A 26,743-nucleotide genomic window follows, 5' to 3' on the forward strand; every position below is an offset into this window, starting at 1 on the left:
GTTCAAAACCCAAAGATATTGAGTTTGATATAAAACTATAAATCAATATATTTGAGAGCCTTTTCTGCCCAAATCACAGCTCTCGTTGAAGTCCAAGTGTAAACTGACTGTGCAGAGGATGAAGCTTTAAGCCAGAAATTGAAAGTCATTCCGGGACCGAAACCATATCTCTCTGTGTTGAGGTGGTTCTGGGAGGACAGCAGTGAATTCCTGATAGTGTGAGGCTATAGACCCTGACAGGAAAATAAACAACATTGGGACTTGGTCAATAGGCCTTCCTGTAAGCTTGTTGCTTGCAGGTCTTCTCGAGTATCAGGAAAGGCGTTATTGATACGCTGTAACAACATGTTACTGTAGATGACGCCTGATAGAGCCCATGCTTTCTCAACACTGTTGATCGAATATATGCTTTTGGCTGTTCAGAATAAAATCCATGACATGTTTCAGGTCTTTCGGAGCAAAGGGTTTCTTGTAACTCTTAACTGGATCTGCAGTATTTCTTTAAATAGCAAAGACACATAAAGTTGCATTGCCCTGCACACTTCAACCACACAATGAAAGTTTGTATATCAATTACACTGATGTCGGGCTGTGATACCTACATGGCTTTTTCTCGCTTACCTTAACAGTGCATGAAGCATCATAAACCTGAGAGCAGTTCATAAACTAAAGTTCATTGGGAATGCATTTAGAGCTAACACTTGCACAGAGGAGACTGTTATGAAGAAATGTTTTAAGGTTTCACCAAGAAGCATATGTTTCTAACATAGGACTGTAGAGATAAAACTTGCATGATCCTGCAATGGTTGTGTGAACGTTTGTAAATAGGTGTTTTGCTTTAATGACTCTGATTTACTTCTCTCTGCTTTTGGTTTACCGTGCAGGCATGCGAGAAATACAATGTTTTCTGTAAGAATAAAAAGTAAAACGGTGAGAGTAATTCATATACAAATGGTCATTTTATGGGTGGAGTATTCCTTTAACGCACAAGCTTAGTTGCATTGGTCATCAAATAATGAACCTGTCCGGATGTTACGGAGCATTGTTTAAAAGGTCATTTTTTCTCTTTGTAGAAGTAGAATACTTCAGGCCTCAGCAGATGAGGTGGAGGGCCAATAAGTTAAACCAAAAGGGGGCACAGGGGTCTGGCTTGAATGCGGTCATCCCTGCATAACCCTGGTCCCAGAACCCCCCCCTCCACCTCTCCCCCCGGTCTGTGGAACCACAGCGGCGTAAGAGCCTCATTTAGGAGCGCTGAAAGAAAGGCAGAAATCTCTTTCTCAGGAAGATTAGTGGCTGTCCCTTTGGAGTCGGCCTGTGGATGGGGAGGGAGCTGGGGGAGGCGGGGGGGACACTTTGCACCAGGACATTTTTCTCTGCCGGCGGGGGCGTGACCCGCTCCAGAGCACCCTTCAGAAATGCGGAGACCCCAGTGAAGACCCTCAGCTCTATTTAAACTGTAAAAACTCGGAATCTTGTATCAGGTATATTTCTCTAATCTCTAGTCAGAATATGTCTTTCCACTTGATATAAGACATTATAACTTAAGCAGTAACAATGCAGGGAGATATAGGGCCTGGTTTTTAGACAATGCATCTTAAGTATCTTGTGAAGTCAAAGACTCTTGAAAACATTAACAAACCGAAAACTTTGGAGCATTTCTGGCTTATTTTGTAGCCAACATTTACTGATCGTGGTAATATATAGTTAAAAAGAAATGTTCCCAGCTAATTACAAGAGCTCAATTATCTAAATATCCCATTTTATTTAAAGAAATCTCAGCAAGAACATTTCACTTGTTCTATTGGCAGATTTGTTTGACTTATTACAAGTGAAAACACTTTGTTTTTATTTTACTTGATTTCGGAGCAGCATTTTTCCACTGTAAGACTTCGCCCTGATGGCCGTGACATACGGCCCCTTATCGCAGAGACACTCCCCGCTAAACTAATTATACAACACTCACGGGGGAAAACTTGAGGTTGGGTGATTTAATACTGCATTCTTGTTTGAGTACAAGTGGGACGGCAAGTGTTGACAAAGCTGAGGACATGTTTCTGTAGTGCCTCTCATTGGCATCCTCCTTACATACATCAAACTGTGAATAATTATCTGTGGACAATGTTTTTCCGATGCTGAAGAACATCAATCTGCGTCTGGAACTCGCAAGCTACGGCCGGCTCTGAGAAAGATGAGCGTAACGCACTGCTTAGGCAGAAATAATCACAAGTGTTAGCGAGCTTGTCTGCTCCACTGGCCTCGTACAGTCAACACCTCCGTGAGGGATGATGGAAAAAAATCTCCTTGGCAAACTTCCCCGGAATATAACAAGGGCCGTAAAACAACATGTTGGAGGATGTGTGTTTGAAGGCGTTGTTCTTCCTCAGTTAACAGCACATCAGAGCATCCATATGCTAGTCTTTGGTGTGAAGTGGGGAGGGGGGGGGGGTGTACATGAATCACAGGTATTCCTTTGAAATCATGAGATGTTTTACAATCCTGGTACCTAATCTGGACACATGCTACTCTGACACAGAGCCGACACACACTCGTAAATCCCCGAGCTGGGAGTCAGGTTGCAGGGGCCGGGCCTGTGGAAGCAGGCCCCTCGCTGCCAGACAGATGGGGGGGGGAGGTCCTGAGAAACAAGCCTGATTCCCCTCATACGGACTGAACCCGACCTGCACTTTGGAGCCAGTACCCTGGACTTTTCTTACCCATCGGACCCCGATGCACACTCTGCATTAGAGTCCAGACACACTCACATGATGTGTTCACACTCAGAGACACAGACACGTTCAACAGGGCGAGGCATGTCTCTATGAAACACAAGCAAAGTGAGCTCTCATGGAACAAGTTATGAGAATCAGGGCCAGCTGACACAAGGGATTAGGGTGAACAAGATGTTCCCAGGATGTTCCTGCTTAAGTTACACTGTAAAGTGCGGTTTCATTTTCAAACTTAAAAAAAAACTGATAATGCAGTCTGGAGTTTTTCGACTACTTTGGAATTCCATTTCAAATACGAGAGAGCTAGATACAAGAGGACCTTTAAGTTAGCCTGTTTGTGACATCTTACCAAGAAGCTACTTTATTTATTCACATTTGCCCCATTTATGTTTCCACATGCATACTAATATCAGAACCAATTCAAATAAAAATACAGAATAATCAAATGAAAACAAAAGCAGAGCATTAAAAGGATCTAATGACGTCCTGACGGCCTACTTCTTCTCTTCCCCCGTGTGACAAAGTGAGCTTTGCCATGGCAGGCCACCAGGCCCTTCATTAAACAGTAAAAGCACTTGAATGGCATGTTCCTGCCACGGCCCCTCAGATGAACAGAGGGTCTTCCTGAGGGCTTTCAGTGTCCACCAGCAGGCGTTAGTAATTTATAACCCTGGTACCTCAGAGGATGCAGCGAAGTCCTCAAACCTCGTTACGAGGAGTTTTCATCACATTCACTGATGAAAACATGAGCTCATCTTTTAATTATGACCCCTTCCTAGGGGGAATATGCAACCTCTGTAGTACCTCACAAGCACAAATAAGCCCTGATGGGTGCGGACTACTCTCTTTCAGCGCTGCAAGGTTATGAAAATGCGTTCCCCACTGCCTACATAACACACAATGGTCATACGTGTAAATGACTTAATAATTCATGTCATGGCATGCACAATATTTTTTCTTGCTGGTTTGAACAACTTGCAGCCTCTTTGTGGAGGTGCCAGTGAGGGCACTGATATGTCCTAGTTTCTCACCCCGCATCCCCAAACAATGACTGCCTGGTTCCTCGTGTGGCAGGCCACCAAGCCACCAAGCCACCAAGCCCATCATTAAGCAGAAATACCGCTAACGCCACAATGTCATGCCACATCTTCTTAGCATTTCAAAGGTGCTTCCCTCCGCCCAGCCTTTATCTGAGGACTCTGATACTCCATGTCGTCCACTGCTGTGCCAGCCTTCTTTAGTAATTCATGAAATGTACACTCGGGAGGTGAGAACAAGGTCTTTCGACCTCATTATAACATGTTTTCATCATCCATTCCCTGACATCTCTGAAACATGCTGCCCCATCTCTTGGTCTATCTCTCATTTGCAACCCAGCTCCTTAAAGTAGCCATAATGTTTAAGTTCACTGCACTGTGAGTGAGTGCATGATCTCACAGACAAACAGAAGGATGCAAGAGAGCTACTGTAGTAGCATTTACAATCACCAGCTGTGTAGTTCCATTGGTCTTCACTGTGTTAGATATGTAGTTCCAAGGTGAATGAAGAAGGGCTTACCTCTGGTCAGAGTGGTGGGCGAGGGCTTCTTTGGGAGTTCTGAGAAGCTGCTTCCATCCAGACCTGACCCCTTACACTCCTTCTTCTCAGTGGCTGTTGGAGCTGAAGTCTCCATGCTGCTCTTCACTGTCCGTCCTGGGGAGGCAACAGGACACAATGCTAGGTCAACTATCTGATCTAGCCTGTCACAGTGCAAAAGAAAAACAAGTTGAAAAGTAAAGCATTGAAAAAAAGGAAAGGGGATGTTTAGTTTAGTTATATCCAAACTACTTGGACTACTAAACCTCATTTCATGAAGGTTTTCAAAAAGGTGGCATAAACTCATGTCTTATCTATGGGATAGTTCAACCTAAACAAACAACAACATATACGCTTTTTAACAGCTACTGGAGGGATTTTGACTAATTTCAGTAGAAACTTTATTAAAGGTTTATATATAATATTATAATAATTATTTAGGGGTTCCTGTCATTGGTCTTTGTAAAAAGGGTGTTTTTTTGGGTTTCATTATCCTATATTCTAAGGTAAATGGGTATGTGCAACCTTTCTGAAAACGTTCCTGAAATGATCCAGGTTAAACAATTCATTTTACGCTAGCTGAAAATATAACGGTTTCAAATAGCAGACCATAACGCATCTTCCTTGAAGTGATGTATAATGTTTACTGTGTGAGTTGCGTATGTATTTATTCTATGAGTGTAACTCCTCAGTTCGGGCCTGAACACACACACAGGTTTCTCAGTTTGATGACTTCACAGTGCTCTTCTGTTCTGATTGTGGATGTGAGTGGCCCTCAGCCCATACTGTGTCAATCCCTCCTCATGTCTGTGAAAGGCCGACGACTTGGCAACGTGCCACTTGTTTGACTTGGTGGGACCTACAAGATCATCCTCTGCTGAGAACAAACAAGAGCCCGGCCTGGAGGGGGGGGGGGGGTCTTCCACACACTCCTGCTAGCTCGTGGTCATCGCTTTAACACCTGCTTTCAGGAACTGGCGAGAAAATGTCGACCGAGCGCTGAGAGGACATTATGGCAAGACGGACGTAATCCGAGGAGGGGGCTTAATGTTTCACAGGTGCGAGGGAAGGGACTTCTTTCCATGTTTGGAGAAGTGTAAAAACATGTTAGTGTTCGTCTGAATGCTTTTAGGGCATCTCAAACAAGCTTCAGTTCCCTCCTCACACCTGTTGGAAGCTACGGGAAGTCAGTTCATTAAACAATTCACTGAATACTTCTGCATTCTCCAGTCTTATAAAACTAAAGTGTTTATGGCTAGATTTCTGCCCAAAGGAGACAAACAACACCTCGAGAGAAACGGAAATTAATTTTCAAGTCAGGTTAAAACAAATATGATTTTTGGCTTCAAGAAAGGCCATAAAACGAATCAAAATACATTAAAACACACTCTTTGTACAAACTCTAACCAGATGGAATGAGAATATGGAAATACGTAATTACGAGCTGTGAATGATACCATCACTGAGAGGGAAAAGTGATTGCTCAGTGATCTCTCCGCCGAATGTGTGAAGTGCTGTTTTTGGTTCCATGTGGATATCCAACATGTCATCCTGTGCTGTGACGTGTGTGTGTTAGCAGCCATGTCTGACCCTCCGGAGGTGCCAGTCGCCTGTCACCCAGCCAATGTAAGCCGATTAGAAGGTGGGTGACTAACAGGTTTAGGCTGCATCTGTTTCTTTTTTTCTTGTGCCAGAACGTCTCGAGTCTGCTCTTGGAGAACTCCGTCACTCTGACATCACCTTTGTGATAGAATTTAATGTGCTCTTTCATGGGCTTTTATCTTATTCAGAGTTGGTGAGAGGAGCGGCTCCTTTGGAAGTGAACCCTCTTGGCAGAGATAAGATGTACCCATGAACACACCAGAGCTCACAGCAACACAGTTCTTCTTTCAAGCAGCCCGGCCCTTAGAAAGGACTGAGCATCCTCCCCTTAACATCGGCTTCTGATGAACATCTGGCACCACATTAATAGCTGTTTCCATGCTTTTACAGCATGCCAACTATTTGCTTTCCAATTGCCTCTGTACCTCGAGCCAATATTTTGATGAGGAGAGGGTTTGGGGTACAAGCACCTGTAAGGGTCATTTACCTCGAAATAAAAAAACAGAATCAGCGGGGGCAGCTTTTGGGACTTTTGGATCTCAAACCTGGCTGCGCTCACTCTGCAGGCCTCAGTGCGCAATTTGGTTTTATTGCTATGAACTAAGATTCGGCTGTTCACGTTGTTTTTTAATTTGTGTCCAATATCAGATTCCAGTGTGCAAAAGAACATTTAAGAAGTCTCATATAGCATGGTGTCAGAAGGCCACTGACGCCAGTAAACGCGCTGGTGAAACCAAACGTCCTATTCTTAGGTTACTTTTGGCATCAAGGTTCTTCCATACTGTTTGATCTAGAAGCTTTTTTTCCAACTTCAATCTGTTCAGCTCATTCAGGAAATCATCTCAATTACTTTTGGTGTTCCTATGTTCTGTGATTTACGATATACTGTATTTAATGATTTTGAAACATGTACCACTCAAACAAGAATATATTTTGTACGTTATTTTTGAATGAAAATAGAGGAAACAAAGTGTCTTAGCAATTCAAGCTGCCCTATTGACTCCAAAGTTAACTTTCACCAGAATTTACAACAGGGATGAAAAAAAGGGACATTTCAACCACAACGACACGTTCAGCGAACCTCCTCTCTCAAAATGATCTAAGTCACAAAATTGTTAAAAATAATCACATTTGGTCTCCTTTCGCCTATTAAAGCTCCTTCATTTGAGTTCATTTCTCAAAAGTGGCCCCAACTTCACCCTGATCCCCCCGCCCGGTGACCGCCCCCGATGACAGGGAAGCCCCCGTCTGACAGGCTGGTACAGGTGTCAGAAACCAGGCGGACAGATGGCGGGGCCAAAGGCGAACAAACAACAAGGGTGCACTTCTTTTCTCATCTTCTGGTTGGCTGGGCAGCCCGTTGTGGCACGAACAGGATAAGCCCCCCCCACACCCTCTCCTTTCCCCACCTTCTTGTGCCATGTTGTGACCACAGACTGGGGACTTGAGAGCAGGGCAGGATTTACACCCATCTAGAGTAAACTCCTAAGACTTTAATGACAATTCTTTATACTTCCAATGTAACATAATTACATCTAATTTCATGCCTGTCATATCAACTCTTTACCATCTTGCTACATCATGAACAATTCCACATCTGGAATGTTGACTTGTCACAGGAAGTGATGTTGAACAGACCTCAAAAAGCGTTAAAATATGGGAAAGATGCCCAGGATCGGCTTTACTGTCTGATTACCAAATGATTTCTGGGAAGTGCAAAGCAAAACCCCAAAGCAATGTCTGTCTAGCAGCAACATCCCAGAACAGATTACTACTTTACATGATTTATTTAGTTGATTTCACTGCAAAGCTGCTTTTTGTGTAGACTAACCATATCTGAAACCTTAACCATAAGTTTTACAGTGAGGCGGCTTTGTTCTTCTTCCTTCCTGCCACACAGCCACACAACTGGATGCGTCCTGCCTTTTACAACAGTCTTTGCCTTTAATGAATTATCTAAAAACATTTTACATGAGGTTTTGTGAGAAATCTGTGCTGTGTGTGTCTGCTTTTTCAAGTGCAGGAGTTTTATTTGAAATAGAAATAAACACAAATGCCAGGAAATATATTTTTGCTCATTTTCAGGTGTATATCAGTATGTAGTGTCTCTGCTGTGACACGTCTCCATGCTTTAATGTTCAAAAAGCTCTTGTCTGTTTTCCTCATACTGACTATGCTGCAGCTCCTCTTTTCACCCTCCGTCTGAAACCAGAGCCCAGTCTGCTCTGATTGGTTAGCTGACCGGCTCTGCTGTGATTGGTCAACCGCTTAGAGATGTCCCGCCCCTTAGCCTATCATGTACAATGTGTTGGAAGTGCTAGCAAACAGAAGCACAATTGTTACAGAGAAGAACTCCCTCTACAGGGAACACAGGGATTGTAGCCTTTGCAGACCATTGACATGCACAAAAACCTACAGAACACACTGCAGGAGAGGGGAAACCCCAAAAAGCATAATAGGGCCTCTTTAAATTCAATAAGTTCTCCAATACTGCTATTAAACTCAGTCCAACTTTGTTCTGGCTTATATTTGATCATTCAGAACAAAAAAGTAGGAGAAAAAGTCAGTGTGTACATCTTGATTTCCTTTGACCAGGCCTCGCTCTGATGCATCACCCAGACATGCCTCTTCACCACATGAGGCCCAGGAAAACACTGAGGTAATGGGGAAAGTGTCTGCGTGTTTCATCTGCCAAGGCCTTCAATCATAAGGAGCTCTGATAAAACCAGAGCAGAATCACCCGGTTGGGAAGATCTTTCATGAGAGTATGCTTATATATTGAAACTAAAAGTCAGAATAATCACTTGACTAATGATGTTACAGTTCAGGTGCGTGATTATGTTATTAAATTATCTGATTGTCTCTCATTTAAAGTATCCGTGTTCTTCTCTGAACTCATCTTCCTGTCTCTGTTCATTTACCTTCAGCTCACCCCCTCACCCCAGACTTTTGTTATGAGACCTGGCGTGTGTTTTTCTTAGCGCCTCGGTCAGTTTCAAGTGTTCCTCTCCTTCACTACCGTTCAACAGCTCCCCTTTCACCAACACTGAAAGGAATGCAAACACACATCAAAAGAGGCCCTCTCATCATCGTGAAGATTTCCAGGCTCTGCTCTTCGTACTTTCTTCCTTCCTATCTTTCAGTCAATGTGATCCTATGCTGGTAGGCTCTCTTTCCTGGCAGCACACACACACACACACACACACACACAACACACACACACACACACACACACACACACACACACACCACACACACACACACACACACACACACACACACACACACACACACACACACACACACCCCCACACACACACCACACACACACACACACACACACCACACACACACACACACACACACACACACACACACACACACACACACACACACACACACACACACACACACACACACACACACACACACACACACACACACACACACACCACACACACACACACACACACACACACACACACACACACACACACACACACACACACACACAGGCTGTCCCACACTCTGCTCACTTGGCAGACCCAGAGAGGAGATAGCTGAGGTCTGCTGCACCTCTCTGCTCAGGTTACTCCTGGTGCACTCATGCAGGTTAACATAACAACCATTAACAGATAAAATGAGCTTTGTTTTACATATTTCGGAGTCTTTATCACAGGCTTGAACTGGACGTATCAGGTAGTAACTTGGTTTAGGGTTGGATAAATATATAGGCTATTTTTCTTTGCTAATTCTATGGTCTGACACTTCTATGATCAAATCGGCAACATTACCATGTAATCAGCTTTGATTTACCTTCACATTTAGTAGTGTTTACATTCTTTATTTCCATTATTTTAATAAATTAACAATTCGCTATTGTGTTTTTCCTATACTTAAACATGGGTTTGTATTCTGAGCAGCAAGTCCATCTTATAATGAACTAAGACGATACATTAAAAGTTTAAAATAACACCAACAATAACAATTGGCAACTATTGGTTGTTGGGCTGACATGTTTTCCAACAATAGTATTTATATTAAAATAAACCCCGTTTATTGTCAGTTATAATTGCTGGTTGCGTTGCAGATGTTACGTTACCACTTTGTAGCAATGCTGCTAATGAATAATTTATAAGTTTTTATACATGTAACAGTTTTTGAAATTAGCTCCACCTCCAACAACTAGAAATGTTTTTGTATAAATAAAATGACACAAAGGCAGCTGAATATATTGTCTTCAGACAAACACTAAGCTAAAAGAAGAGCGGGTATATTTGTTTCCAGATGGTAAACAACTGCTTATGTTGCTGCGTACTATATCTGCTATGTGTAAATAGGAAAATGACAAGTTTGCCATATAACCTTTACAAGGTTGTCATATGTCAATGTGTTAATAACTTGATTCTGTTGTCATGCTTTAGCCAACAATCAGTTGTTACAGGGTTATCCTCTGGAGTCGAATTTGTGATATGGCTCAAATAATGGCTGGGATAGTTGTCTTGTCTTGTCTAGTCTGGATAGGATGATTTTAATTGAGGGCAGATGACTATAGCCACCAACCCAGTGTTTTATTTTATCCTTATTTGTATACTTTATTTGTATGGATTGTAATCATACCTTTACCTCTCTTGTGTTTCATTCTGATTGCTGTTGCTGTTTTGACACATGACATTATTTCACTACAAAGAATAATAAAGGTTTATTATATCTTGTTCCTTGAGTAATAAGTCTTCCTTTAAGATGGAAAACGTATTTAAGCTGTAATATAAAACCATGTAGTCTAAACCCCACTACAGCCTTTTGCCCTTGCTCCAGTTGCACCCCAAGTGGGAAAAAGGCTAAAAACAATGATACGCTCGGAGGAATGCGGTAACTGTCAGAGTGAATTTACAGGTGGACAGGTGTAGGAGCGGCGGGAGAATCCACACACACTTCCTGTTCCCTGTTGTACCTTCACTATATCCAGCTCCAGAGAGCTCCTTGCATAATTCATACAAATACAGCTGCTTCTCCCCTCACAAGGCCACCTCCATGGCCGGATGTACTCTCGTACTCTGGGGCAGATTCAAGAGAAACCTTTCATTTAAACTTACCAAATGTTCTCGAGCTTACCAAATACTTCCTTCCTTAGACGCACAGCTCTTTTTCTCACAGCTGCTTCAGTAACAATATTGTCTTCCTATTCCAAAGTTATTGGTGGCACCAAAGTTCTTCCATACTGTTTAATCAAGAGGCTTTTTTAAAATTCATCACTTTCATCTCAATTACTTTGGTGTTCCATATTCTGTGCTTTACGATATATTTTCTGAATGGAAGGACAGACAAATAAAGAAAAACTAACTATCCAAGCAATTTCAGCTCCACATTTTGCACTGACAGGAGTGCCCATTGACTCCAATGTTAACTGGCACCATATCTTACAATAGGGTGTAAAAAAGGGTAATTTTCACACCATACACTCATATTTAATAGTGACATGTTCAGCAAGCCCCCTCTCTCATACCAATATAGATATTCAGGAGACCAAAACTAAATCATTGGAGGTTCAAAGACCTTCAGAGAATCGTGGTCAACACAATGAAAGTTGGAAACACAAGCGATATGCTCTTCCATGAGCCCAGAAAAATGTCCTTTAGATGCAAATTGTCTTTCTTAATGAGTTTTGCTTTGTACCTTCAAACTTTCAAATACATTTACAATCAAAAAATCAGCCTAATCACAAACATTAGTTTGATTCCATCAGAAAAAGTAGTTCCTATCAGACTGAGAATGTTTTTGTTGACAGACGATACTCTGAAATAGACGGCAGGTTTCAGAGGCCTGTGGGAGAGGACAAGCTTAGACTGGGACAGGACACATTCTCTGTGAGTGAATCACTCTGTGGTGGAACGTCTCCTCATGAGGGTTTAAAGCTAAGGTCTGAAAGGTCATGAAGTAGACTGTGAGAGGTCTGACTGAAACACATTAGCCATTAGTCTGATTCAGAGGTTGAAACAACATCACTACAGGCTGTCACACATGTAGATCCAGCTCAGTGAAGCATGAAGAGGTGTATTGCCACAATAAGCTTTCTCAAACCCGGGTGCAGGTTTTCGGTAAGCAGGTTGTGTAAGTGCTTCACATGGCTCAATAACTAAGGGAAATGTAATCTATGATTCAGATGTTATCATATTGACCTAGAGCAAGATGTCTATTGTGTTTGTAATCATGTAAATTCAAGCTTTTTAAATCATATTTCCTCCGTATCCTTCCACTTTTCCTTGTTTTTGAAAGCCTTTATCCGTTCCAAACGTTTACAATGGACAACAGCACATGGGGACTGGAATCCCTTACCCAAACCCTATCATCCAGTGGACTGCGGAAGATAGAGAATAATGAGCAGCTAACAACTGATGTAATACAAACGGCATCTAAAACAGCAGAGGAAAGCCCTGTGGATGAGTTCTTACCCCACCCCTGAACCTGACCTTTCCTGCTAGTAAAGGCAATATCCTGTGGTTGATCTCTGCGTCTCCCTCACCGACAGAAAACAGATGTGGAGCTCATGGTCTCTGCAGTCCCGGCCAGAGCGGGAGGAATACATGGATTTTTGTCTTGGAAGAATACAAAATACTACGGTGAAAGAACAGATCTGATGCAAGAGAATGGAATACATTTTTTAAAATGATGTTCAACAGGCAATATGGTGACAGGACGAAGTGCTCGACCTGTTTGTTGATAGATCCTGTGACAGAAAACTTAATAAATGAATCTAAGTAAACAACGGAACAGAAAAGGAAGTCCTGGCTCAGATATACCCGGGCTACACCAGAACCACAGTAATATTGGCTTTTGACCCCAGAGGCTGAATCGTCCCCAGCAGCGATAGCCAATGCATTTTGAGATTCCCCGTTTTTATGCACATCCAAAGGTGGTGGAGACAGTTCCCTAAAGAGAAACAAGATTTAAACCTCAACATTGCAGTATATTCTGCTCACGAGCAGTGTGAACCCGGAGATGTTGAGTACCCCAAAGATGTATATTAGAAATGTATAATACAGGTCTCCAGCACATAGAGACTGCAGGATGCTATCAATTTGCACAATTGGCATAAGTTGTTGTCAATGGGTTCTTGAGGATGTTGAATGAATTTCTGACATTTTCAGGATAAAAAATAGCAGTTTTAACCAGAAAGTGGCCATATTTGTACTCCCAGTGGGCTGGATTGTTATACATTTTGGGTCGATTTCAGAGTTTTAGGGGACTCAAAATTGCAATTTTTCGATCCATAAATATCAGAAATTCATTTAAATCCTAATTAACACCCCAAATCCACTCCAACATTGTCCAAATCAGCCAGGCATTTTTTAACTATTGTCTGCATATGCTAATTAATGCAACTTATGCTAATTGGGCAAATTGCCCAACATATGCAAGTTAGCATAAGGTAGTTTCTATGTGTATCTGTACTGTACATTTCTAACATAAAACCTTGGTGTACTCAACATTTGCGGATTCACAATAGGACTCTATGAGCTGGCAAAGTTCATCCTCTGGCCACTATGCATGTCTGGACATAATGACATAGCACTCCGTCCAATAGCTGTTGGGATATTATAGTCTGTTTTCCCCTGAAGTCAAGTTGCTAACTTGGCATGAACACTTGCTGCTTCATGCAGCAGTCATTAATGGTACATTAAAAACAAACAATATATGTCAGCTTAGGCTCTGGAAAATGTTGTACTTTAAAATATTTAGCAATTAAAGAAATGACAGCTTCATTGATAATAAAAACTCAGTTAAAAAACTGTGATGATTTTATTGCTGGCGGTTCACAGCTGAATGAACACTAAGCTGCCCCTGTTACCATGTAATGGAGGTGTGTGTGTGTGTATCTGTGTGTGTGTGTGTGTGTGTGTGTGTGTGTGTGTGTGTGTGTGTGTGTGTGTGTGTGTGTGTGTGTGTGTGTAACAGTCACAGCTGTCACTGGTGCCACATTGCACGCTGCCGACTCCAGCCAGCTTCCTCTCTGAAGCATTTGGACTGGGTCGTTCATCCTAAATGTGTTGTTAGCACTCACTCTCCACCGCTTCAGCTGTCAATAACCTCACAACTACTTAAGCAGAACACTGTGTGTGTGTGTGTGTGTGTGTGTGTGTGTGTGTGTGTGTGTGTGTGTGTCGGTGTGTGTGTGTCGGTGTGTGTCGGTGTGTGTGCAGAACCACAGCGGATATGCCTACAAGCCAGTGAGTAAAGATTGGGCCAAATCAAAGTTGGCATTTGCTGCACTCCGGTTTCACTGTGGTGCGACTTCCACTTTGTTGCGTGAATTCAGCGCTCCAGGAGGAGTGCATGTGAGAGTTCACAGTCTGAGCGTCTGAGCACTGCTGGCCCCCACCAGCCAGCTGCTGCTACGTCCAAGTCACATCTCAGACCCTCGGTGACGGGAGGGGGACTCCCCTTGAAGTTGGGGGTTTTTGCTATGTGTGTGTTTGTGTCAGTACCAGCTGTCAGAGCGTGTCACCAGGTGAGATCGTGTGTCATTGTAACTAATTACGTCCACGCTGGCCAAACTTGAAAATGTGTGTTTTGATCACCTTTTTAGAATGTGTTCACACTAACTATGCTGCAGTTTGTTTTGTTCCTGTTAAATGAGTAACTCAACCCTGGTCTGGCTGTGCTGAGACCCTTTAAAGGTGATCATGGAAACCAAGGGGATACAGCAAGGAGGCAGCTGAGATCACACACAGTAAATGGCTGTGTCAGTTTAGATGTTCCAGTCCGATGGAGATCTCTTCAAAAAAGTCACACATTAAGGTGGAACTATTCTGCAATGAAACTATTGCACTTCCATAAAGTTAGTGAACTTTATGGAAGTGCAGGACGAAGAGACGGTTCACAAAAAGCAAAACAGAATGGTCAAAATTAAAGTAGCAGGGAGACTGAAGTTGTGTCCATATGGAAAACACTGTGTCCAATCCCCATTAAGCAGCCAACAATATGTGTTCATGACACCCTATAGTCAATATGAAACATATTTGAAACTCCTTAACCACAGTTTGTCTCCAAGTACAAAGTGATAAACTGACATTCATGTGTGAAATCAATGTAGGGCCTCTTTAAATGTGAGTTCTAAATGATCTGGCTTAGTGAGGCAGTCTAAGGTCAATCAGACACATTAACAAATGGATCAAGGTGGATAACAAGAAACACATAACACACTCTTGTAAACACAAGTGTTGCTTTTGTCAGTGTTCCTACTGTGCATAAAAAGAAAACCTATACTGAAAAAACTGAAATGATGACTTTAATTAAAGCTATTATGTCAACAGATTTCACATAACTGTATTAGGTTAGTTCAGGGGTCGGCAACCCGCGGCCCTTTAAGCCCTCTGCTCTGGCTCCCTTGAGCTTAGACAAAAATAAGAAGGAAATAAAATAAAAGTATTTGTAGGACTATTTATATTTTGTTGCATGGTTGAAAATGTTTCGTATCTTGTATTTTGAGGTGATACTGTGACACATAAATAAAAAACAAAAAGGTCAACTAAAATATGCGTCACATCCTGCTACGGTCCCGCGCGAGCGCCTTTTCTTGGAGGCGAATAACCGGCTCGATGAGCGAACTATGGATAAATCAAAGAAAAGTACCGGAGGAACACAGGATTTAATTCTGTGTGGACAGAGTTATCTGCTTTCACAGCAAACGATGCTGGTTTACCGGTATGTCTGATATGTAGAGAGAAGTTGTCAACGGTGGTGCAGCCTTTACGTATCGAGGAACAACACGGGAGAGGAAGACAGCTGACGATCTTCAGTCATAATTCAATGGGCTATGTAATTTATTTCAGAAAACACTTTTTGTTATATTCCATGGAATGCTCTTAACGTCCTGATAGCAATGCATATATTAAATGCTTTGACAATAAATACATACAAAAATTAATCTGTGGAAGCTGTAGTACTGTAAAAAGCACGACCAATCATCTGAGCCGGCCCGGCTAAAGTAACTGGATGGCCTACCTGCCTGTCAGCCTTCCATCTGTGCACAAACTTACCTCGTGCCCTCATTGGTCATGTGCGCGTTCGTGTGTGTTGGAGGAGGGACTCTGTAAGAAAGTCTGAAGGAAGAGGCATATTTTTTCCGGTTGTGTATTCAAGCGCACTCGAGCTGGTTTCTCCATTCTTACCTTAACTCTTTTTAGGGTGCAGCTATATATGTTTTATTTATTTCAAAGTGGGCCCATTTTAATAATATTTTTTTTCCCTTCAAATGTGCAGAGGACTCCCCAAGTGCTGTGTTTAATTTATTTTAAAGTAGGCCTGTGTATTATTTTTAATTCTCCTTATAAGAGTTCTTTGTTTCTTATTAGAGGTTAACAGTTTTATATCATGTAATAAATAGCCTAATAAATGCAAAAAAACTGTAGTTTTTGTCTGATATAACAATAAAAAACTATGAAATAAGTTTTGCGGCTCCAGACAAAAAAATGTTTTGGAAAAAGGAGCAAAATGGCTCTTTTGGTCAAAAAGGTTGCAGACCCCTGGGTTAGTTGAACACATTAATATTAGGTTTAAATAGGTTAAACTTCATATAATTGCTTTCAACTAACCTAATACAGTTATGTGAAATATGTTGACATTAGGGCTGCATGATATTGGAAATAACTGACATTGCGATATTTTCTTCCCCTGCGATATATAGGCCTATTGCGATATGAAAAAATACAGGAATGAAAGAAAAGGCCGTTTTTTTTGTCCGCAAACCATCCTTTCTTGAACTTTAATGCTATACAATTCTTTTAACTATATTCAACCGGATGAAGGACTTTAGTCACGGACGTCTGGATCTTAAGTTATCAGAGCAACAAGCTGAGCTAGCTCGGTTAGCGCCGAACTGCCCTGGAGAAACACATGAAACTACTTTATTCAGTGTTTTTACCTTTAATCACCGTGTCCGTTTGCTTTGGAGATTTGATTGCTGTCACTCACTCAAGTAACCCTGACATGAGAGTTTTCCTTTTGTAGCAAGCAGCAAAATAATTGTAACATGACGTGTTTGAGTTCATTTGCCTACTTGATATCGCACGTCCTGCGATGTGAATATCGCGCATGCGCATATCGCGATTGACATAATACACTTAGTTAAAGTCAACGTTTCAGTGTATGCGTGCAGACATCAGAATGACATGTATGTAGATTTTCCGCTGTCTTCACCAACTTTCTCCCAGGAATGCTTTGCTGTGCTGTGACCACCTGTTGACACCGCTGAGTTCAGCCAACATTACCGAGCCTCGCATGAGAAAGAACCCTCCGCCAGCTGAGCCCCGCACGTAACCAGCGCCTTTTTCATCCCACTTTCTCTCTAATGAGCTGATTACAAAACATGAGCAAACCTCCTTTTGGCCCCGAGCCAGAGCGAGGGAGCAGAAGAGAGGAGACATGTTGAGAGGGAGGAGGGGAACGGTTGCGGAGCTTCTCGCTAAAGACAACCACATGTCTCTGTATCCAAACTCTCCGTCTCTTGTCTCCCGCTTCTATCTGAGAGGAGACTGTGGCCTGGCACTGAGTCAGCACAATTTGGAATCTAATATCTCCCATCATATGGAAACGTATGAAAAAAGGAGTCCAACCGCCCTGCCCTTGAGGCTGCGTGCACTTTGTAGCTATGGGAGGGCCTAGTGTAAATCATAACTTACAAACTCCTTACCCTCTCCCCTCCCAACACAAACAGACCCCACCTCCTCCCCTCGTCCCTCCGTTGGCTGCATTCTGTTGTCAGAGGCCTCTGCATGGACCCCATCGCTGCCTCTGCATCAGATTAAAGCCCACGGCAAACATGGCAGACAATACCCCATTGTGTGCGAATCTATCTCCAAAGCTCACGGTCACAGAGCAAAGTGTTAATGATACAGTGAGGGGATATTGTGATCCTTCTCCTTATCGCCTTACTCTGATGAGCTAACATCTCAGGGATTTCACCAGAGGAGCCATGGAAAGCATGCATCTCTCGTATTCCAACATACTATCCTTCTCAGTTGCCAATTGAATAAAACAAAGTCCCATCAGGATTTGATAGAGACCAAAATGTCTTAAACTTGGCTTATATGTCAACTAACACTTGGGAACAGACAGGACTGTCCTGCTATATATCACGGTCCTTGATGACCATATCCTGGAACTTCAGTATTACAGTCAGTTTGTTACAAGAAAAACTCCAGCTCGTTCTAGCTTCATTATTCATTCATTAAGACTGAATGAAAAAACACAAATAATGTCAACATGGAAGCCAATTCAAATCAATACAAACAAAGAAGGCTTCATCAAAATCAGAATAATGTGTATCATAATCTGAACATTAAGCACGTAGCTGCTGAGCTGCCCTACAATGTCTAATATGGTGTACATGGCATATTGTCTTGATATTGATAATAGTGTTCACCTACTCAAAAGTCATACAAAAATAAAATTGAAAATGAAAAGATTGTCTAGCATTCCACTACCTCTGGAACAAGCTAAACTAGTTATAAATATATTTATTCTTCACTGTCGGGTCACTCATTACTGGATCAGTGAGCTGCAGGAGATACTGACAGGCTATCAGGAGAGAGAGAGAGGGAGAGAGAGAGGGAGAGAGGAAAAGAGAGAGGCTCCGCTAATTTCTCCCGTGTTATTATCCAAAGTGAATGTAAACTTGAATAATGTACTTCATTTCAATGTAATAATTATGTTGGTTGTTGTTTGTGGAAGCTCCAGTGAATGAGCCCCATTAACCGAGTTTTAAACATCACTTTGAATAGAAGATCCCCATAGGCCCCGCCCACTCGATCGGATCGGCGATCGGTATCGGCCGATACTGATTCCGGCGATCGGCCCCAAAATTGGCGATCGGAGCATCCCTAGTTATTGTTCATGTAAAGTTGTCGGGAAAATGCTGTTTATGGGTTTCTGCCATCCCTTCACTTCTCAGGCTCTGAGATGTGAAGGTGGATAAACACTTTCACAGTGTTGGGATAAAAGAAAAACCTGACACTTTCCATTGTGCGAGGAGTTTATCTTGTGTTGAGATAATGAAATTAGCTTTACCATCCCCCCCTCCTACAAATGAAGTGACCTCCTGTGACCTGGGCAGGGTTTCTCCAGAAGACCCCAGAGCCACCAACTCCATTGTTCCTTTGTGAGCCCACAGACAATGATGAGGTTACTGCTGAAATGCTTTGGGGAAACTGGGTTTCCGATGACTCAGTATGAGAGTGAAGGAGTGTGTGAAGAGTTGGGCCAGAATGTGATGGGAAGATCTTGGTGCTGACACACCATGCATCACACTTGTATACAAGACGGGATCTGTTTAAGCTGTACTCCATTTGGAGGTATTGGAGCTGGCTGAGGTCTTTTGCTTCGTGGATTAAAGAAGCACCGGCATACACTAAAAACTGAAACATTGACTTTACTTAAATGTATTATTCTAACAGATTTCATATAACTGTATTAGGTTTGTTGAAAGCAATAATGTTATTGCCATTAACTAACCCACATTTTAGTCTTTCAGTGGCTTGTTAGACTGTGTTGTATGACTTGGAAAAACAGTATTTCAGAGACTACCTATATCCGTTGTAATTGTGCGTTCCAGACGAAGGGGAGCGGTGATTGATGAGGCCAATCGGCCTGTAATGAGCTTGTCAGTTATTTTACCGTACAGCCCTTAAAATGGCTTGTTAAATGCACATCAGGCTCTGCGCCGCTGCTCAACGACGCGTGTTTTCAGAGGCCTTCTGGTGCAACCCGGAGTACGATCCGGCCTGACCTCCGTTTCTGTTCTGGGACTGGAGTGCCCACTCATGCCTGCTCTAGTGTAAAGAGGGGGAAGCAGGAGGGTGTGAATGTGCAGCCCCAACCCAGATATGATGTGAGCCTATTTAACCTCACACACTTGAGGGAGAGTGAGCAGGATGCCTCGAGGGGGGATACAACAGGCGCTAAAACAAGCATGTTTGTCCTGGCCGTCCCCATGCCAAAGCAGTGAAGGGTTCTACACATGAATGTTAGCGGCCATCTCTCCCTCTTTTCCCTCCATCTCAAGTGCAGATCACTGCCTTTTACAGCCCCCTTAAAGGCCAATAATGTCTCATCAATTCATCCCGGTACATGAGTCACTTTAATCCACAGAAGGGCCCTCTGTGGAGAAGCCCCTCGGATCAGTAGAATTATATTCATTACCAGTCATTATTATTTGTTAAAGTAAATTATTAAACATTTGCTGCTTGCAGATTCTCAGTTGTGAATACTGATGCTACTGTGATTTTTTTTTTACTGTGCTTAAAGAATTATAAAATGCAAGGTCCGCTATTTTATTCATCTTTCTCTGTTCCCTCCAAATCAAAGAGCAAAGGTCAAACCTTTTTTAGCTGCATATGTTCAAGTGGACAATTGAAGACTTTATAAAGGAGCAGAGATCATCTTTTCTATATCCTCAGCAGACCAGAATACACTGCAACTGTTTTAGTTCGTCTCAGATTGAAACGCTTAGGGTTGCAAAATTCCGGGAATTTTCAAAGATGGAAACTTTCCACGAGAATTAACGGGAATCAACGGGAATTAACGGGAATTAACGGGAATAAACTGGGAATTTTCCAAATTGAAGGTTGGCTCTTCATTAGGGAACTTATATATAGTAGGGGAAAGTACACTTGAATATCCATGCCATAGCACACTGCTTACTGCATGGCTATTGAGACCACACAAATGTTCGCAACAGGCTCACAAATGTGAGAGTGGAAAAACTGGTTGGCATTCGGGCAAACCTAAGGCTCTCTGAGCCTGACACAGAGCCATCCTCAACAAGGCCGGACAGTGACACTGAAGAGGAAGACTCAGGCTGCAGCCACACGAGGACAAAAACGGCCGTTTGCGTTACTGTTTAGTTTCATATAGACCATTCGGCCACACGAGGACGACCGAATACGGCACTAAACGACTGAGGAAACGATAACGGGTCCCAAGGTGGATAGAACGGCATACGCAACGCTCTGGGGGGTCAAACAGCTCCGTGTGTGCGCCCTATACGATCATTTTCTGATAATGATTGCGCAATAGCCCCGCCTCTCCCCACCTCTGCTGCTCACCCCCGCGTCAAAGTAAACTGCACACTGAATTCAGATTATTTATCTTTCTCTCGAGTGAAGTCTAATCTGACAGGACGGAGACACCTCTCAAACTACCTAAACTAGTTATACATATGTTTATTTTTACTGTCGGCCGGGTCACTCATTACTGGATCAGCTGCTGCATGAGACAGACACTGACGCTGTCCGAAGAGAGGGAGGAAAAAGAGAGGCTCCGTGTATTTTATTATTATATTATATAGAGTCGTTATTCATTTGTTTTAAAGCTCAATAAATAACAAAGAAGACCTTTGACCGGCACTTTTATAATTTTGTCGGAAGATTTAAACTTTATTACACGTTGACTGGCGAAAAACTCTGCCCGGTTTCCTCGGCCCCCACCGCGGAGAATAAACAGAAGGGCAACCATGACAACCATGCTTCTTCGCTGCTTTTGTGGAGGAAGTTACAGCGCCACGTACAGGCTCCTGCATATGTACTGCAGCTTCTCCAGCGGTTGGAGCTAAACGGAGCGGTCTCGTGTGGGCAGACACTATCCGGATAACTATTGCGTGTGGACGGAAGCTTGTTTGTGATTGCGTTTACGTTAATCCTATGCGTTTAGACGTTTTTGTCCTCGTGTGGCTGCAGCCTCAGAGTTGGATGTTGATGAGGCCCAGGAAGAGCCCGTTGACTGAAAGGGTTTAGCCAAAATGCAGAGGATCGCTTGAATGAAGATTTGCATTTTGAATGGGACTTTGTGGGGATTTTTGGATGGGGGGTGCATTTTTGTTCATTTTTTAATGAGTGGGGTTGGGGGGGATGAGTAATATTTAACTCAACATTTCTGTTTTCGTTCTTCAATGAAACAAATAATTGTTTGATAAAATAATTAAAACTGGTTCTGTTCTACTTAAAACATTTTTTTTTTTAAATCTGTTGAAATGTCATGTTTTTGTTTAATTTTGCATCGAATATTTCCAAAATTCCCCAGCTTAACTTCCCATGGAAACCTTCCGGAAATTTACCGGAAATGTTCCGCCCCTTTGGAACCCTAGAAACGCCTCTATGCTATGGCACTTGTAAAGTCACTCCATAGTGGAAATGAAGTAACTATAATAGGAAGCAGGTTGGTACACAAGAATAGCAGTTCATCACAAAATAACGCTTCTAATAACAGAAGAATATTAAAGAAACACTTAATTCCCCATAATATTATTTGTATATCAATTAGCGACAGGACGCTCATCGAAGGCCCGACATCTATCGATGCCGAAAATCGGCTCGGTGTGTAAGGACCTTAAAGGAGCAGCTACCCTTCATCCACAGCCACTGAACTCCAGCACAAACATTTTTCAACCAAACCACTGAGGCCTCAGAAGCAACCCACCACACCCCCACAGTGGCTCCGTACAGCACAGTTGGTTAGATCAGTGAGAAGAGGGCCGCTGTGGGATGGGTCCAGGGTATTCTCTCTTTTTTTTTTATCAACTTTTGAGTTTACTCAGCAGGAGTAGGTTGTTGAGGTGGAGGAGGGTGTGGGGTGGGGTGGGGGGGGGGTCATCTGCCCCTCCCCCTCCTAAGAGTCACTCAGACTTCACCCTCTCCTCCAACCCTCCTCTCTGTGCCTGTACGCTAGACTTCATCGGTATTTGCTTAAAAAAAAAAAGCTGTATTCCCCACCCACCCTCCTCCTCCTCCTTGGCCTATACCCCTCACACGCACGCACACACACACACACACACACACACACACACACACACACACACACACACACACACACACACAAAACCTAGTCAGTGCTTTTCCAGTATGTGGTTCATTACATTTTCTGTGAACTTCCAGAAAAGAGAAAAAGGAAGCAGATAAAGTGGGGCCTGTGCAGAGGCGATGTGTGAAAACGAGGGGCTACAGCAACACACGCACACACGCACGCACACGCACACACACACACACACACACACACACACACACACACACACACACACACACACACACACACACACACACACACACACACACACACACACACACACACACACACACACACACACACACACACACACACACACACAGGGCCGGGCTGTGGAGATGAAAGTGACATGGCCACTATGGGTCTCCCCCGAACGGAGGCTGAATAAGCTGAATAGGCTCATCCATTCTTTACTCCTTTCACTCTCCGTAGGCCCTAACTGTTGGAACTCTTCATTCCTCACAATGGCCAAATGCACTAAAACTTTCTAGTTTTTTTCTCATGCAAATCCCCTTTAGCCCTGACTGGGGTTGTCATCATGTGAAGCGGAAAACCCACATGCACATACTCTTATTCAAAAAGGAAAAACAAGGTTAACAATATTGTAGAAACCTTTACACTATTTCATTTTACTTGAATTATTCTTCAAGGCTTTTTCTTCTCATTTATACTAGGCCTGTTTCTCATCAATATGCAAGTAAACGTCATCTGAGGAAGGAGCTTGTTTGATTTTCAAATGTTAAAGGAAAAAGCTTTGAGAAAACTGCTTCTTTTTCATTTTTATGTAGGCCAAAACAACTAAAGAAAAAAGTGGGGCTCGTATGTCCACACATGAGTTTGGAGATCATTAGCAGCGCCTGTTGGATAGGAGTAAAAGCCAACAGCAAATATAGCTGCTTAAGGGCCCCACAAAGGCGTCAAGTGTTTGTTGACTGCTCAGGCCGGAGAGCAAACAGTAAACTCTGAATCTTTCAACAATAAGTCCACATCTCCAGCCTCCTGTCACAGTGTGCCCATGCATCCTCACACTCTGCCTCATGGTTGTTTCTTTGCTTTGTGGCATTAAGAGATTAAAAGAAGTAAAGTGCTCCACTGAGTGTGTGTGGATGCATCAGTGCAGTGTGTGACTTTGTAATTGTTTTTATTAGTTTTCATTCAAGCCTAAGAAAACTTGGAGAGAAGAAAGCAAAGTGGCTCTTTGAGGTTTTAAATGTAAATAGTGATATTTGAAGGCCATTTGGATATTTTTTTTACATGTTTAAATAATAAAAGCAGCATCCCTGTTTTGAGAGCTCAAACATCACAATGGTGTTGAACTTTTAAAAGCTGTTAGAGGGATTGGCGCCGTGCTTTCTGATCACATCTCTTCCCATATGGATCAAGTTGCAGGAGGAACATTTTTCGGATTCCTGTGTCAGATAAGTTCAAAGTGCAAATAAGATGTGAAGCTGCCCTGAGCCTCTTCTGCCGCTGACACGCAAGGCAACAGAAAGAGCAGAAAAACACTTAAAGTCCACTGAAGTGTGGACATAAGAGCGAACATAGGGAAACACAGAAGGACACATCCAGACTGTCGGCATCAGAACAAAGTCCCTTACCTCCGCTGCTGCTCTCACTGCGAAGCCGAGGCTCTTCCACACGCTCTTTTTGTCCGAGGAAAACTTTGCCTGAGTCTGCTTCCCGGAAACTAGGACCGAGCTGGCACCATCGAAGGCAAAACGCGCAAACAAGCCTCTCCGGACTTGACGGAAAACTCCATGTACCGAGTTCAGAGAAAGTTTGGAGACGCTCAAAGTTCGCACGGCATTCTCTGTCCCGGGGAGGTTCAGTGTGGAGCGGGGTGGAACTTTTTCTTACAATCCATCTTCTCCCAGAGGTGCGTTCCGTTTGTTAGCTTTGCGCGTTTTTCACTAAACTATCATCGTGCGTAAAAGCTTTGTTTTTGTCCCGAGTGCGCGTCAAAGTTTCTAAGTAAACGCGGTTTGGCTGCTCTCGGCAGTTGTTGCAGAGACATGCGGTGGTGCTGAGATCTCCAGGCTGCTGATCTGTTTTCAATCCGACCCCCCTTCTCCCCCCTCTTCCCCGTCTCCCCCTCTCCCCTTGCTCCCTGGTGAGTTGGGCCATTTGCTGCACCAGATGGGCCGGGCTAACTCTATCCAGAGTTGCAGTCGGGGGGAAAAGTTAGATAAAGTTTAATTTACTCTTCGATGTATCACGGGCTTTACTGCTGAGAATGTGCGCTGGAGCCAGTGTTGGTTTACCAGTCAAACATCTGCAACAGAAATCAATGCGTGTCAGTGGTGGAAAGGAACGAAGTAGCATACATTCACTCAAGTACTGTACTGTACTTTATAGTTTTTTTATTGATTTAACTCGTTTTATTTGTATCTATTTGATTTGCATTTAACATTCTATCTGGTCTCTTTATTATTTTCTTGTAATTGTATTTATCATTTAACAGTCATCTATGTGTTTTCTGTATAGCCCACTTCACAAACATATGTTGGGATATTTGGCTGTATAAATAACTTTGATTTGATTTGAAGTACACATTTAAAGAACTTACCCAAGTATTTTCCTGTTATGCTTTTATACTTCCACTCCACTACATTTTGGAGGCACATTTAGTGCTTTTTACTCCACTACATTTATTTTACTGATTGATTTACTTGTTACTTTATAATTTCAGATTGTTCAAATATGACTATTTGGTTTAGATTAAACCATCCACAATTATATTCAAGCAAATAAAAATATGTAATAGTTCACGCTTCGTAAATGTGAAGATGTTCTGCTTTTGCCTTAAAAAAAGCAATTTATTTTTGCCATGAGTACTTTTACTCCTAATCCTTAAACTACATGTTCCTAATGGTACTTACGTTCCTTTACTTAAGTACCATTCTCAATGCAGTACTTTTACTTGAAATTGAGTATTTTAACAGTATGGAACACTGAAAAAAAAGAACCGTTGACTTTAATTAATGTCAACACATTCAGTTTTGTTCAGTGTATTAGTACTTGTACTCAAGTTAAGCATCTGAATACTTTACGCCTGTGTTGACAGTGCTTCAGGATTCTTGCAGTTGCAGCAGAGATCTTGAAGCTGTAATTGCATTGTTTTCCTGAAGTGATTCAGTGAGTGGGTGGACAGATAAGCATGCACTCAGACCTTAAACAATCCAAAGGCACATTCCCCAACATCCACAGTCTGTAGTTAGAGCTGCGTGTTTTAAAAAGTAGACGGCAAACAATCTTCATAATTCATGCCGTGTTTATTCCCATCCCTTTTCATCTGAGCTGGAGCCCTTTATTCAGCAGGGCAGCGGTGCAGCAGGCAGACATGTTGTGGACAACAACATTTATTATGGGATGCATGTAGATCCATAGCAAGTAACCCTGTCCGTGCCATTGCATTGAAATACTCAGTGAGTTACAAGTCCTTCTTATTTTTAAGCAAATGTAAATGAATAGAAGTCAGAATAGCTGTTATATACTTGTTTTTAAATGTGATTTTATTATTATTATTATTATTATAGCATTCATTTATAAATACACATCATAAAGGCACCCATGTGCATTATACTTAGGAAGAAGTGATGTGAATGTGAAGGTAAGATTGAACTCTTGTCATTGAAATAATTAACATACACACAATATCAGCAAATATATTTGAAGACTGCTGCGGTTGAAAGTCATATTCCAAAGAAAAACAAAGCATTGCTGCATATCCCTAAAATACAGAGACATTTTAAGAACTACCGTAAAAAAACATGATACTGTATTTCCACATTAACAACACATTATAAAAGTGCAACAATCTTTTGTATTTATTTTTACAAGTATAATGTTTAGATCAACTGAATTACCCCATTTATATACAGTATATTCATTTCTTAAAAACACAATAAAAAACAAATCAGAAGTGACATCAAAAGTAAAAGTACTAATTTCACAGAATGATCTGTTCCCGTTGTTTTGTATACATTTAGACTATTTTGCAT

At 42.3% G+C, this 26,743-nt stretch overlaps 1 protein-coding gene across 1 annotated transcript in view; it reads right to left on the bottom strand.

Annotated features, from left to right (window-relative positions):
• Positions 1 to 24,814, bottom strand: part of LOC117547585 (zinc finger protein GLI2-like) — a 97,651-nt gene extending 72,837 nt beyond the window's left edge. The window contains 2 exon segments of the mRNA XM_034218403.1: positions 4,287 to 4,421; positions 24,341 to 24,814. Of these exon segments, the coding sequence (XP_034074294.1) occupies positions 4,287 to 4,401 (115 nt within the window). The 5' untranslated portion in view covers positions 4,402 to 4,421; positions 24,341 to 24,814.
• Positions 24,815 to 26,743: the final 1,929 nt, after the last annotated feature.

This window comes from Gymnodraco acuticeps, unplaced genomic scaffold (genome assembly GCF_902827175.1).
Source record: "Gymnodraco acuticeps unplaced genomic scaffold, fGymAcu1.1, whole genome shotgun sequence".
In the NCBI taxonomy this organism is placed as follows: Eukaryota; Metazoa; Chordata; class Actinopteri; order Perciformes; family Bathydraconidae; genus Gymnodraco; species Gymnodraco acuticeps.